Source organism: Lagopus muta, chromosome 8 (genome assembly GCF_023343835.1).
Source record: "Lagopus muta isolate bLagMut1 chromosome 8, bLagMut1 primary, whole genome shotgun sequence".
NCBI lineage: Eukaryota > Metazoa > Chordata > Aves > Galliformes > Phasianidae > Lagopus > Lagopus muta.
The window spans coordinates 23,396,710-23,412,639 of NC_064440.1; the positions used below are offsets into that span (position 1 = coordinate 23,396,710).

Genomic DNA, 15,930 nt, shown 5'->3' on the forward strand with positions numbered 1-15,930 from the left:
TCAGGGGCTAGTTAGGATTGGAGTATCGTTTCTTCCTAGCTACTAACCAAACCTGTGTTTTGGGGCTTAATACCAAACAATTCAACTGCAATAGAACCAGAAGATTTTACCATAATGAGAATGACCTGATACTGACTACAACAGCTGTCTGATTCTGAGTTTCAACTACCTTAAAAGTTAGGGAGTCATGTTTTTGATCAAGAAATTCTAGTAATGCTTAGTGTATTATTAAATGTTTCATTAACCTGAAAAATGGAGCAGCTTGATATCAGAGACTTTATGAATGTATAAGTAGTAAATTTCTCAGCTGGCATGTTTTTATTGGCGTTCAGATAAGTTAAACTAAATTATCATCATTTAAATATAAAAATGGAAATATGTTTGTATTTATAATCATATCGGTAAAATGACCTTGCATTTGGAAATGGCTTTTTTTTTTTTTAACATTGCATTTATCGCTTCCTTTCTGAATGTTGTTTGAATGATAAAATCTAACGATGGGTTTTATTATATTCTTAATTATAAAAGCAGTAGCTATGGTAATTACTAAGTTTAGCCTAGATGCCAAAGTTCCTTATACAGCCTTTTAATGTACTTGATGTACTCTAAATTACTGTGTGATCTCAGATCAGAAGGTAATATGTTTGATTAGATTTAGAATATTCCCAGTTCACAGTGCAATGGCAGTGCTTTTGTGGAAGTGTGTGCATTAGCAAGAGCTTCCCATTTGCTTATGTTTAACATTTGCTTGATTCAATGGGTGTACAGTATGACAGTAAATGAGCAAGGTGGCTGTCACCTTGTTTTTAAACTAAAATGTAGATATTTCAGTAGACTCTTTGCTAAAATAATGGTAACAGTGATATTTAATCAAAATGAGTAAATCTGTAGAGAAAAGTGTGTATGTGTAGAGAGGAATAATTCGGAGATTACAGGATTACAATTGGCAGAAAGGAAAGAAGTTCCCCAAGCTCCAAGTACTTTAGCAGTCTGGGTATACTGAAAAATAGGTGAACTGGATTTCCTTCTGTGTTCAGTGTATTAATAGAGCGTATGGTTCCTCCAGAACATCTGAAAAGGAGATACTGAAGTTTTCTATTTGTTCTACATTATTAATTTTTTTAAGAGTTCTGGAAGATCTTATTTTGTTTTGTCTGTTGTGCCTCTTCTGCTTTTTCATACCCTTTTCACCTTGCAGACCAACTACTTACAAATTGTGAGATACATGCATTTTGTATAGGAAATAGGCAGATCTAGTAATGGAAGGGTAAGGGATGTTCTTTATCAACTATGTGTTTATTGAGGTATTTTGTTAAAACAAAGCTATTGTATTTTTCACTGGCAGTTACATAACTTTTTGGCATGACTCTGTGTTGTTATTGGATTAATGATGCTCAGTTTTCTCCTCCATCATTTTTTCTCACATAACGAAGGTCCTTGGAAAGCATTTAGATAGACTAAGCAAATACCATCTGGGCAGTTGAATAAACATGTGTAAAATACTTAATTACTTGTAGGGCACATTTTGTTCTGAATAACAAAAACTTGCTGAATGAACTCTGTGTCCTGCAGCTTTTGTTTTTGGGGCTTCTTGAAGCTGCTACAACCTAGAGAGAAACCTGAGGAGTTTTGACTGCTGGTCACAGGCAGATGTCCCTTTTGGGTTTTAATCAAGGGAAACCACAGCTGTCATATTGATTAAATGCAAAGTCTTATTCTTAACATGTATGAAGTATGAATGAAGTCTTTCACTAGCCAGTCCTATTTTGAATGATATCAAGGGATGCTGTGTATATCAGAGAAATGATTATGAGATTGTGGGCATACTTCAGTGTAGTTAGTCCCATATTACAATACAGAGCCTCAGCTTTCCTTTTGACACTGAAGTACTGCTGCGTAAAGCGTTACACTGAAGAGAGTCTCCCTACCTTTAATTTAAAAATAAAAAATATTAAGCTCAGAACAAGAAGTTGAAAAAAATTGTCACATCGATATTAATGGCAACAACTGGTGTTCTGAGAATTGACCAGTTTATCAACTCGTAGGTCTAAACTTTTGGGCTCTAATAACAGAATTTGTTATGTAAGTGTTGTTAGCCCAGCTGAAAATTTTGCAGTCCCAAGCTGATGATGGCCAGTGGTTGGATAGCCAGAAATGTTCGGTAGTAGGGGAGAAAAGGTAGCTGCATTGGCCAAATAAGCTACCCATGTCTTTTAGTACTTCTTGTGATACACCGCTTTCAGACCTCTCTGAATTAGCTTTTTGTTGCTGTCTTTCTAAATTTTCTCCTGGTAGCATTTCTTGTTTTATCTAGTTAGGTTGATACTGAGTAAATCTTACTATAGTGCTCATGCTGCCTCCATCGTTAGTTTCCTTCTAGTACTTCTTTCTGCATTAGAGGCTGCCTTTATGCACAGAACATTCAGGTTCTTGCAGTGGCCTGGCGGATTTCATCACTGCTCTGGCTGATCACACTTCAGGCTGGGAGGATGCAGTAAATTCTCAGGTGTTTTCTGGTCTTTCTTTTTTGAGGTCTGTAGGCATTTAGACTTTCTTTTAGCTTTCATATAGCTTAATTATGTTGACATTTTCCATACATACTGTAATTTTTTTTCTCACCTGTCTCATGCTTTCTGTTCAGTGTTATTTTTTTCTTCTTTGCAATTGTTATACTATTGCTTCTATAGCATAAACGTTGTATTTCTCTAGGCAGGAAAAAGGCCATGGAGAGGTTTAATTCCTGAAGGAAAAGGATATCTTGTATAGTTAGCAGTTCAGGCCATTTTGTGTTCAAATCTGCTAATGTGATTGTGCTATGTAAATGGAAATTTCAGGGTGGCTCAAAAAAGTGACGCATCGGCACTGCATCCTGCAGTGAAAAACGGTCAGCTTTGCTCTTGCTGCTGGTTGAATTTTACATCCTTTCTACTGTTGTGCACTCTGTTGTACACTCTGGTATGGAGGAAAAAAAAAAAAAAAAAAAATATTTTCTGGTGAAGATTTGCACTGTCATTCCTGAAGAGTGTTAGGCTTAGTTTGGACTTGCATATTGAAGTGGTAACTAGTAATGACTTTTTCCAAGCATGTACTGTTGCACCTTTGCTGACTGAATTTGTAGTCTAGGTTGTAGCTCTAAGGCAATTCATCTCATGTAATATATCAAGCTTATAATTTTGTTTTGTTTTTCAAGGAAGCCAAGCAGTGTATTAGTAGTGGGTGCTTCCTACAAACTGGAAACTTTTTCCACGGATTACTGGGCAGTGTTATGGCTGGGGCTTCGGTGCTGGATCCTGCTCCTGCTGCAGTGGGGCCGGTGGCTCTTGCCAGCAGGTGGCACATCCTTCTTGGAGAGCTCTGTGCTGAGGGAAAGCAAAGCTCTCAGGGCTGAGAGCTGGAGGGAGGTACACTGTGCTATGGCTCAGGGGGGACTGCCTGGGGTGGGGTTTGTGGGGGAGAAGAATGCTACCAGGATGGATGCTAAGCTGCTGCTTGCAGATTGGTGATGGCACAGCAAACATAGATGATCCAGAGGTGGTATCTCCTGAAGGCTGTATCTCCTGGTGATCCAGCTGTGATGCTCAGATATCTTCTTAGTACTGCTTGTGAGGTGGAGCTGGAAGTTCAAGGAAAGTTCAAACTTTGTGTCGGATAACTGGGGACTCTGTATAATGGCATGCGGAGCAAATCATATTTGTTCAGGTTATCAACCAAACACCCAAACGTGGCTCTCAATAAGAAGGGATTTTGTGTGTATAATGGATCCAGATGTGTTTGTAGGTTTTCTTTTGAGAAACCATTTCCTTGTTGAAAGGGTGTAAATGGAAGTGACTTGAATTTGAGTATTGGGTGTACATCAGTGGAAGAACTAGGTTGGAACTTGGATTTATGTTTGAACCTCCTGAAGCAGTAAAACCATAGCAGAGGCTCATAATTTCTAAAACGATAGATTGCTTTCTTTTTGTTCTCAAACACTTTGGCTATTAATGAAGTAAATTGTGCTTGCTGGCTTCTACTCAGCTATTCTGGATGTAGAGTGTACTAATGTAAATCAGCAGTTTTTGCTTCTATAAATAGGCTTCAGTAGCAGCTGCAGAGCAAAACTGACACTCTTCTGGTCATTTTTATTATTGCCATTCAGAAGTTGTTTGAATAGCTGTGAAAATGTCCTGTGGTGTGTGTGCTCACTGATGTGGTATTAGCAGGCTGAGCTGAGGTTACGAGTGGGAAGGGAGCACGTTTTAGATGCTGATGGTGTGAGAGTTGATGCAGAGAGTTCTGTATTCCTCTGTTTGGGAGTTCCTAAGCTAAGTTTGGAGTTCTTTTAGATAAGATATATGTTACCCAGATGGCTGAAAGTCAGCAATTCTTAAATGGGGTTTGAAGACTGTACTTTTCTAAGGGCTTTATGGCTAGGTGTGAGCCATTACATGCATCCTTGCTTGGAGATCATCATCATATTGTGCCCTGAGAAGGCATGATATGATGATGACTGCCCCTTCTGCAGCCCATAGGAGCTCTGCTGCTGTCCTCATTTTGGGAAGCAGAATGGAAAGTGGTACTAGTGGGTCCGGCAAGGAGGAGGAATGTTAGCAGGCTGACCATTGCCATGACTGGTTTGTGAAGAGTACTGAACATTTTTGGGCATTTAATTGAAGTCCTATGCTTGTGTTTGTGTTGTGGTGTTGGTATTTATTTATTTATTTATTTATTCCTTGAAATCTTGCTTTTAAGGATCTTAGTGCAAGGTCTGATGAAATACTTCGTACTACAAGAATGACTTTCCTGTAATAAGGGTAGGGTTGCTTTCTGTGCCACCTTAAAGCACATGTTGTCAAATGGATGGTAGATTCAGCTTGTGCTGAAGCATGCAGAATTACTTTAATTTCCCTCTCTAATAAAAGCATGTTTCTTGAACCTTGGTACTCAATGTTTGTGAAAAATATATAAAGGAAAAGAAATTGTAGATGGAGTATTACAATGGCACGTGGGTGTAGAGAGCACTTGTTACCTGCTACTTCAGCAACAGTATCATTGGCCTGTAAGGAGGATAAAGATGACTGAAGTGAAATTCACTGTATCCCTAGCCCTAGCAAACCAGGAACTGAATTTTATTAGTGTCTCATTTGGTGTGTTTTAGCATTGGATTAAGCTGTATTCTTTATGCTGAGTTAGCTTCTACTGATGTTAACTAATTCTAGGAGAAATGCTTTGAGGACTAGGCTTTTAGCTCATTAATTCTCATGGTATTTGAAATTAAATTTGTTTTTATATATGGATCCTCTGGTTTGACAGATTATATATTTTAAGTGCTCTTCTACTAGAATCGTAGGTCATACAAATTCTTTGCAGAAGAAAATACAAAGTGAAAATGATCAAAACATTTAGGAGAACAACAAGAACTTATGTGATTCCATTCATGTTTGAATTCAGCTACCACATCAAGGGAATAGTAGTAATTAATTTACAGTGGCTGAGTGCCTCCATTTTTAATGACCGTTTGTGGCAATAGTGGGGTCAGTATGATTGAGAGAGATGAGGAATATGTACAAAGTTTAAAAGGGAGCCTGAATTCTGTAATAGGAATGTTTTCTTGTCTCATTGGAGAAACAAACCAAATTGCAACTATGATGAGCATTAAGTATTTTGGAGTGATTTTAAATTTTTTATGGAAGTGTGATATAAGAAGTTGTGCTTTAAAATATGAAAATGTTCCTAGAAAAGATCAGCATGTTGTATACTATCCTAATTCCTTTTATAAAGTCCTGAAACTGTTAACATACAAAGTTAATGTCTTTTGTGTAGTGGAAAAAAATGTAAAGGAGGAAAAATGGTAGCTTTTATGTACAGTTAGTTTGAATTCTGTAATTCATTGTCCTTTAAAGAAAGGCAAAATGAATTAATTCCATGAATCTTTGTGCGAGAGGCTTACTGAATAAACCTTTTATTTCTGCTTTCAGTCAGCAGATAAGCAGCGAGCCCTAGAAGAAACCAAAGCCTACACAACCCAGTCATTAGCAAGCGTAGCCTATCTGATCAACACTTTGGCAAACAATGTTCTTCAAATGCTGGATATCCAGGCATCTCAACTTCGACGCATGGAATCTTCGATCAACCATATTTCACAAGTGAGACTTCTTTCCTGATTTTTCTTGTTGTCTTTTCTTGAAATTATACAGCAAGTAAAAACTCACAGTGTGCAACTTACCTGACATTTTGTGAAGAAGAAAAATGGTTAGATTTACAACTGGGGGATGCATTTCTCTTAGTATAAAACCTAGGAATGGTGTCTGTGTGATTTTATTATTATTATTATTTTTTTTTTTTTTTTTATGCTTGTATTATTGTGAATATTTTACATAGGATATGTAGCTGAGGCCAGTTTATTGTTTGGAAATGGGTTTGTTTGTTCTGTGTATAAAGTGAAAAGCACAGGTAAACAGCTAATGGGAAATTCAGAAAACTATGCTAAGAGATGGATTATCCTTTCCAACTCTTGTATTCCTGTATGGGGTATTGAATAGCGGCAGATTTTTAGAATAAATTTTAAAAAGTGAAATAGATGGTGGAAAACAATACTTGTCATCTTTTCCCTTTACCTGTTGCTGTCATACTGGTGGCATCTGATGGTAAAAGCATATGTGGCTTTTCATAATTTGTAATGGAGCAAATAGATGGCAAAGTTAACGTCTCAAGTTTCTGTACGGCTACAAAATGCCTGTCACTGCAGTTTAACAGAGCAACAGTAAAGTGGTTTACTGTTATCAAGAAGCCATGTGTGACCACAACACTGATGAGGGAGTTTTGATAACAAATCTGTAATTCCTTCTCAGTTTATTCTTGTTGGAGGTTTACGTGTCCAAGATGGGTTAAAAGGAGAAAGAGTAATGATGCAGAACTTTCTGTTTTTCTACTAGTGTACAGTTACTTGGTTTCCTTACTGAACTGTATAAAAAAAGAAAAACAAAAACACACCCAACAGATGAGTGAAGTTTATTTTTATCAGTAGGTCAGTGAGAGTGGGTGGATGCAATCTATTAACAAGAAAATGTTGTAGCTGGCTGCCTTGTTCCTTTATGGTTACGTTTTCTCCACCTGAGATTCATCTTCTCTCTTGTGGATGATCTCTCTTATAGTTCTCCAAAAGTTGAAACTCTGTCTGTAAAGTGGATTGAGATCTGTTAACTTGCTTGTGCTGGAAGGGCTGCTAAACTGGTGGAGGACTAGACCAGCAACATTTTGTGCTCTCTTAATGAGCCGAGTTGATTTACTGAGGGGTCAGATGAATTCCAAGCAGGTGCAAAGAAAGGGGCAGCCTGAATTTTCCCTCCTGCTGGTGGCACGCTACTTGATGGCTTCAGCCATCTCATGTGGCTGCATCTTTAGAAAAAACCTCAGAAGTTTCATTTCTTCTGCTGCATAGTTCTTGTAATCCTTAACTCAATATATTTTTTTTTTCTCCAGAAAATATCACAAGTTACTCTGCGTGACTGTATATATATGGGCCGTGTACATGCTGTGTCTGACATTGCTGTGTATTTCTGTTAGGATGTCAGGAAGAAGTTTTTTACTGAGAGAGAGATGAGGTGCTGGAACAGACTGCCCAGAGAGGCAGTGGATGCCCCATCCCTGGAGATGTTCAAGACCAGGTTGGATGGGGCTGTGGGCAGCCTGGTCTAGTGCCAGATCTGGAGTTGGTGGCCCTGCCTCTGGCGGGGGGGGTTGGAACTTGGTGATCCCTGAGGTCCCTTCCAACACAAGTCATTCTGTGATTTGGATGTGTGTATATACTTCTGCGTGTGTGTGAGGTCAGTGAGCCTGGGTGCATGTATACAGTTCTTAGGAGGCTAGTGCCAGCTGACAGGTATTTTGGCTATTTGAGAACCTAGCATGGAATACAGAATAAAACTACTTGAACTCAGTGGATTTTCTATTTTAGAGATACATGAAATATATTTGTCACACAGTTTCTGTAAAGCAATTCTGGGGAAAGGTTCGTGGCATTTTTAACTTTTTCCTTCTGAGAACCTGGATTTTATGCAGGTTGAGATGTTTAGATCGCATGTTTTTGTCTCTTGCACAAAAGGCATGGTTACTAAAAATGGAATACTAAGTTATCAGTACCTGTTACAGTCTGCATTTGTACAACTAAGCAAAATTAAATCTTTCTGATTTGTTTTTTAAATATCTCTGTAGAATTGAAAACAGAAGGTTGTTTTTATTGCCTTTTTTGTTTGTTTACTTTATTATCCATATATAGGATGCTCCCCAAATCTTCATGGAAGAAGTGATATCAGAACAGACACTTATATGAAGTGTGCTGGTCCTAGGAACTTAAGACTAAGTTGTATTTAATGCCCTCAGAAATGGGTCCTTCTGACAATACTGATGTTGTGTTATATTCTCTCTTCAGTAGTTACTTTTCTTTAGGAAACTTATTTTTGTCACAGTTGCTATGTAATAAATAATTTCAGTTCAGTAACTTTGACTGTACTCCTGGAACAAGTCAAACCTGTGGGAAAATTTCTGCCATCTTTTTTTTGTTGTTTGTCAAGTGACATTAAACATTTCAGGGTATAATAATACCTCATGGCCAAATTATCATTTCTCTCTGACTTGAAATGATATCAGTAACATAGAACAGATTGGTGACTACCATCTGCTCGCATTTGGCAGCGCATTACTGCACTAATACTTTGGTCAGTACACAGTGAGATTTAAATTTAGAAAACACTAGTTCAGGTTATGATATGTAGTTGTGTAGCCCTGCTTTTGATTCTCATTCAAAATCCTGCAGGTGCTCCAAAGAGGGGAGCAAAACCCAAGTCTTTGGTGTTTTGCTAAAAGTGTTTGGGTTTTAGTAAAAAAAAAAAAAAAAAAAACCCAAAACTTTTTCAGAAGTGCTTGTTTTGCTTAAATGTAGCTCCAACTCAGAGTCGCAATAACTTCAGAGGATAAAGCATTCTAGTTCTCTGCTCGTACATAGAATGCAAATTTATGTCACTTTTTGTGTTTCCTTATAAATGTCAACATAATCAAAGAACCGAGACAGAAACTGATGACCATTTGTGGATGTTCAAATTGCATATAGGTCCTCCATAAGGAAATCATTTTAATGAAAGTGATTAAATCCTGTTAGTCTAAAATCTAGATTACTTTGTTTTGGTTTAAAGCCTGATGAATCTATCTGTTCTTACTTGCTTTCTTGATCTTTGTCCAGTAATAGATAATATGCATTGTTTTATATTTGAATAATTTCAATCCTAAATACAGATCATCTGTATAAATATTTATACTCATTAGAAAAATTCTGTTAAAATTTTTTCAAGTTAGCAGATGCTGTGAAACATCATCTCCAAATTCTTTAAAGTAACTTTGCAGATTTTCAGGTTTTACTATTCATATGATTTGGTCAGATTTAGTTATAAAATACTCTTAGTGAGAAAGTTGAGCTTTAAAGCTATTCTCTGCAGGTAATTATATAAACAAGTGTTCTGTCACAAAGAGTTCAAATAAAGTAAGAGTGATGTGTTGTCCCCAGTGGTGCTGTAGGATGGAGAAACCTGCTTCATCCTCTTCTTGTAGAATTTGTCTCCCATGGTGCTGCCAGTCATGAGCAGCGAATGGATCACAGGCTGAACTCTTCTGTAGTCAGCACATGGTGCTTGGTTGAACTGCAGCAGTGTGCGTGAGCCAGGTGGTCTCTGCATGGAAGTTCCCTTGGATCTTCCACTGAGCTGTCGGTGAAGGCTGGTAACTGTTTTCAGTTGTCTTTTTCTTGTGAATTATGTATAGCCAGACATTTCTAAAAGTGGCAAGTTCTAAGAATAGACAGACTTGTCTGAAAATGGCATTGCAAGTCTAATTTTGCACAGTAGATTTTACCACTTAATTGGGTAGGTAGCTCTTCAGCATCTTAATGTCATTATGATCTCCTACTGTACAGAACGCATTGAAATATGTTGAAGCAACAAAGATGTCACATTTCTGATGTCAGTTCTTCATTTTAAAGTAATAGTCCACTTTTCAAGCTAATTTGAAATAAGACAGTTATATTAAAAAAAAAAACAAAAACAAAAAACAAAACTCACCAAACAACTTAGCATCATTGTGCTTAAGCAGCCTTTTCTCAGAAGGTGTTTTTAAAGTGCATTTTAAAAGCCCAAACAGACTGACAGTATATTGATAATTGAAAATTAGAATGTTTTGAGTAGTGGAAAAATTGAAGGCTGTGGAGACTTTTGTTTCTGAAATTTGACAGCAGATTGGGCTTCCAGTGTGCTAGCTTAGTATTCTGGGAAATTTCATTCACAGCAATAAATATTTTTTTTAAACTCTGACTTCTAAGTAAAGTGGTGAATAATATTAGTTTTGTTTTTCTCCTTTAGCCATTGATTGCCCTTTGCAGATGTTATGGAGGGTATTTGGAAAAAATGGTAATGATGAGTCTAGCCTTTAATGAACTTTCTATTACATAAGTGCTTTTGCCTACTGGAGTGATGGGGGGAAAAATGCATAACACTGTCAGGAGTTAGAAAGTTTTTATCAGACAATAATATTTTAAATTATGGAAGTACAGAGTGTATCCCATCTGCTGCTCCTGCTGGACTTCACAAGTTCAGTGTTCTGCTAATCCAGCTATAACCCCCAACGATGAAACACACTTTGTCATATTCTTGGAGATTTTCTGAAGAGAATCATTTGAAATTGATGCTTCTCAATAGAAGTTTCTATATCAGTGAATATTCTTTTGACATTTTTCTTAAGGGATTTATGCTAGTATTGGAGACAATAATTATCTGTGCTGTAGATAAATATTTTGATTTTTAGTAGCAGGTTAATCTTTGTTGTTTTTTCCACTAATTAAATAGCTTAATGTTCTTTTCTGCTATTATACAAATGTCTTAAGATCTTATAATTCCAGTAGTCAACTAATCAAGAAAATGAAATTTTTTGAAAAAACCTTCTGACACAATACAATTTGGGTACATATTTGAAGTAGATGCTATTTTAATGAGCTTAGTCATCCCATTGCTGCTAAAGATAAAGGAGATGTTCTGAATCATAATGCAAGAGAACCCCTGTTAGATGAGCTTCACATTGTAATCAGGTTTGATGCTTTTTGTTGCTTGTTACTGAAGTCGTGCCTCGTTTATCACAGTAGTCCTTAAGGAAACTGAATGTCCTTACAATTCCTACTTAATTATTAATAAAACCCTCTCATAATTCATGGAAACAAGTTTCCACAGTGCCAAGATGCTATCTCTACAGTAACACGTGCATTAAATATCTTCATTCACCTTATGTTTGTAGATAATTGTGTAATATAATACTAAAAGTGCATGATTAAGTTTGCTGAAGAGATGCACTTGAAATGCAGGGTAAGAAAAACTTCCCAACGCTGTGCTGAATTACTTTCTCTGTTTTGTAGATTGAAGCCAAAGCTCTAAGAACATAGCATCTGAGGTAGAAATAAACTTCTGATTCAGAGCTGCAGGACTGTGATGTTGCTGTACATCTGAAACATTATATAGCAATTGAGAGGCAGTTGCTCCGGCAGCTGGGGTTGTTTAACTTTTCAGCAAATGTGGTCAGAGGCCCATGAGACAAAGAACATAAAATGTTTCTGCGCTTCTCTAGTGTCACGTCTAGATCACAGATGAAGTCTGAGATAGCAGTAAAGAATGGAATTCTTCTGTGGTATTAAACGTAAAACTGTCTTTCAAGTTGTTACAGATGCATGCAGTTAGATTATAAAAACCAAGATGAACAAAACAAACAGATGAAACAATTTGTGCCAAGTCCCCAGCTGCTGAGGCAAAGTTTTTGTAGACCACCTCTTGGGGATAATGGTGATGTGAACCTCTCCCTCTGCTGAACTGTCAAAGTGAAGGTTTGGCACAGGGTAGGGACTAAAATACGTCAGAAGATGAATAGTAGATTTTACTGTGATGCAAAATGGTACTTTTTTCCTGTGTCGGATTGGAACATATGCATGTGCTGTTTGCTCTGGTGCCATAAGCACTGTATGAGACATGAAGAATCTGACTCGCACTGTTCCCTTGGGGGATAGTATCTAGACCTGGTCATCCCAGGAAACTTCAGAAGGGACTTCGGCAAAATCAGTTGTGGAGCAGCTTAATTCTTAAATTAAGCTTGCACAAACTGAATTTCTGCAAAGGTTCATGTGTTGACCAGATTTGGGTGGGTTTTCGTAAGGGTGGTGGAGAATGTATCCCAAGTAGTTTAACTGCCCTAATAGATTTCCAGTCGTTACCCAATGAACTTGAGCTTTTCCAAAGACAGGATTGCCAACATATTCCAAGATTAAATAATCTGTTTACTTGGTAGCTTTGTTTGAAGAAATAGCTGTGTAGCTTTGGTAGAAGCTTTATTGCTGTAGGCAGGTGGTACCAGAAGTGGCAGAAATGGACAGGACAAAGCTGTAGTAATTGATTCAGTTTAGCTAAGGTGCAAGATGTTGAAAATAAGTTGCTGGGAAATAATAGGTAATCTTGATAGATTGTAGTTTAAACTTGCACGTTGTACCCTGAACATTTGGGGAAATTCTTCTCTGGAAAGAGTTTGAAGAAACGGCTTTTAGGAATTGTTGTTTGTTTATTTTGGTGGGAGTTCTGTATGTTTATTTTGTTTGCATGCTTTTGTTTGTGGTTTTTTTGTTCATTTGTTTCATGTTTTAGAATTACTTTCATAGATAATACAGACATACAAGGTTGTTTTTGCTGCTTCTGTTATCGTTGGCTCAAGCAGAAGTGTAAAACATTGTAGCCAACCCTGCTGTTCCAGTGCCTGCCCACAGAAAAGTAAAATTCAGAAAACTTTTGTTATGAAAATAATTTCTCATTTGTACCTGTTCCTTCATAATTGCTACAGAGCGTTTGTGTTGGCTACAAGAAGTCTCTCTGGTACTGTTCGCAATCAGAAGAAATTTTATGAATAACAATATTAATGATGGTAGTTCTGAGTGTTTTCTTACTTTAACCTGTCACTAAAATGTTCACATCTGTGAAGTTTTTTGTAGGCAAAGTTGTTCTGTCAACAAATGATGATGATGATGATCTTTTTGGTTAATGCTGCATGCAACTCTGTGCACCTTGCTTTAAGAGGGTCGTTTTTCTCCCTGCAAGAGATGGGTTGTTTTTTTTGATAATGTTCTCTTTTTTCCTTCTCCTATTAAAATAAATAAATAAAATTCAAGTACATGTTTTCAAAGAATGAATTTTCAGTAGGACCTTGTTTCTGAGGTAGATATTCTCTGGTGGTACTCATGGTATGATTTTTGTGTTATGGGAGGGATGGCTTTTCTGTGCAAGCCTTACCCATTCTAAATGAAGGCACTGGGCTTAACGACCTAAAATTTCACCATTGCTTTTTGATAATGAGTTTGTAATGATTGAAGCACCTTGTCTGATTTGTCTGAGAGAAGCTGTGTTCTGCTGTATAGCTATCAGTGCTAGCTTAGCAAACTCTCTTAGTGTGAGAAAAGCAGCTTACAGTTTGTTTTTCAGGTTGTAGAAGTTCAGGTTTGGGAAGATATCCTTACGCTTCATCTCAATGGAGGGTATTTCAAAGACCAGCTGAGGAAGCAGTTGTAGAATTTAAAAAGATAATTAATAGAATTGTATAAATCAGTGTCAGTAAATTCATAGGAAATAAAAAATATTTTGCTCAATTGTTAAGAATGAGAGTAATAGAAAATCCAAAGGACTTGTGGCCGTTAGTGTAGGTTTGGAGGTGACAAATTCAACAGTAAATCAAAGATGATGTAAGCAAGTATATATAGTGATATGTTTAGCTCAGTATCAAAACATTGGAACTGATTTAGAGGTTTTTTTTTTTGTCTACTGACTCTGTATTCAAATGCATACCACTGTTAGTAAATACACTGCGTCTTTTGTAGACGGTGGACATTCACAAAGAGAAAGTTGCTAGAAGAGAAATTGGTATCTTGACTACAAACAAAAACACCTCAAGAACTCACAAAATCATTGCACCAGCTAACTTGGAGCGACCAGTTCGCTACATCAGGAAACCTATTGATTATACAATTCTAGATGATATTGGACATGGAGTGAAGGTAGGTGATATTGTTAAAACAGCCAAACTGCAAATACTTTGTTTATGTGTATTTACAAAATAACCTGATGTTTTTCATGGTAATATACCAGTTTCTTCTTGCCTGGCCAGTGTGTCTATAGGTGTAAGAGGAGTTCTGCAAGACTGCAGTTACTCTTTCCCCTTCCCTTTCTCCTTGAACCTCACAGCTCACTGAATCTTATTTCTGAGGATATTTGGGACTGTACATCTCAGCTTTTACAATGCTTCTGAATGTGTTCTTGTGTGATGCTGCTCTTACTATTTGGGTCAGTTGTCAGGATATACCTGAGTAATGAAAGGTTAATGACTGTCTCTCACTTTTCTCTCTGAATTAGCAACACAGAATATGATCCAGCTTTAATTGGAAGCTCATCTGAAGAAAGTGTTTGCATAAGTAGTACTAGTTGCTCTCTTCTCTAACTTGTGTCAATCTGTCGTACCCATATCTTGTAATGTGCTTTGCTAAAGTGAGCTCTCTACAACTTTTTTGACACATAGGGTTTCAGAATAGTGGTGCCAGACTCAAAGCTGGCTGATCCTGGTCTTTTAAGACTAGGATAAGTGAATTTCGGGGTAAAGATCAGAACAAGACACAATTGGTGGCTGTTCTGTACAACTCTTAGAACAGCACAACAGCAGTCATGTCAAGTGTGGGATTACATGTATGTAGATTTTCTTGAAGCATTTCCTGAATGCAAGCAGAGTCTTAGCAGGCATGTCATTGTCTTGTTGTTAAACTGTGCTGCCAGGAAAACAAATATGGAAATGAGAACACTGGCTGAGTTAAAGTTCCAGGAGAAGAAAGGTAAATAACACAAAGCTGTGTCATTTGTATGTGACAAACCTACGAATCTATAAGCCTCTGCATTAGCGGTACAGTAAGATGTTTCTTCCAGTCAAACTACACAAGAATTTCTTTTTGTTTGATACCTACCTGCATTGGATTGTCTGTGATGTTCAGTTCAAACTGTCACCTTGGATTTAGGTGACAGCAAGTTGCTTAACCTGACTTTTAAAATTCAAATTCTTAACAGTCCTGTTTAAGTATTTCTTCAGAACAATTTTACTTAAAGTCTTCTTCACATCCTGTTAGTCAACTGAAAAGATTTTTCACCATTTCTTACCAAAACGTTCAACTTCAGTTTGTGACCTTAATCAGATTCTCAACAGACAATTAACTCCTTAATTTAGAGAAAAAATATGAACAAACAAAGAAAACCATAACAACTCCTGCAATATCAATAACAGCTCCTATTTTATAATTCTTGTGTTTAAGATCTACTACCTATTCAAATTCTGAATATCTGCAGGTCGACAAAACTCTGTCTGGATATTGTTCTTGATAATATATATGTAATTATGATCACTTTAATGAAATTATTTTAGAACTCATTAAAAAAAGTTTTAATTGCTCTACAACACAATGTTACTTCCCACTGGCTTTAAACCCTTATAGTTGCTATTCTACTTACCTCAGTGTAGCAGAATCAGACCCACTGTGATGCAGTGGCTGATGAGTCAAATGTGTATTGGCATCCATTTGTTCTGCTTGTGATATACTTGAAACAGCATCCAAATGTACTGTTTGCAATGTACTGTATTTATCTAGAAAAGAATGTGAAAAGCCTTGGAAAAGCATTGTGTGGTTAGTGAAACATTAAGCAAACATTAAGATATGGATCCAATCCTGTGTTCAGTACTGAAGAAGGAACCACCCTCTTGTTGGTAGGGCGAAAGTGTCCAGTTGTGTTATTATGAGCTTCTTAATTTTGTTCTGCTTGAGTAACTGCAGAGTAGTTTACTAGATCTCCTGCT

General features: G+C 37.0%; 1 protein-coding gene across 18 annotated transcripts in view; it reads left to right on the forward strand.

Annotated features, from left to right (window-relative positions):
* The window catches only part of ABI2 (abl interactor 2), a 53,284-nt gene that overhangs the window by 16,767 nt on the left and 20,587 nt on the right, over positions 1-15,930 (forward strand). For 13 of the 18 annotated variants that reach the window (XM_048953018.1, XM_048953021.1, XM_048953017.1 and 10 more), the window contains exons 2-3: positions 5,958-6,125; positions 13,919-14,095. In XM_048953018.1, coding sequence (XP_048808975.1) covers positions 5,958-6,125; positions 13,919-14,095 — 345 coding nt within the window. The remainder of the gene's footprint in view (positions 1-5,957; positions 6,126-13,918; positions 14,096-15,930) is intronic. The other 5 variants (XM_048953026.1, XM_048953035.1, XM_048953034.1 and 2 more) reach the window with 1 other exon arrangement.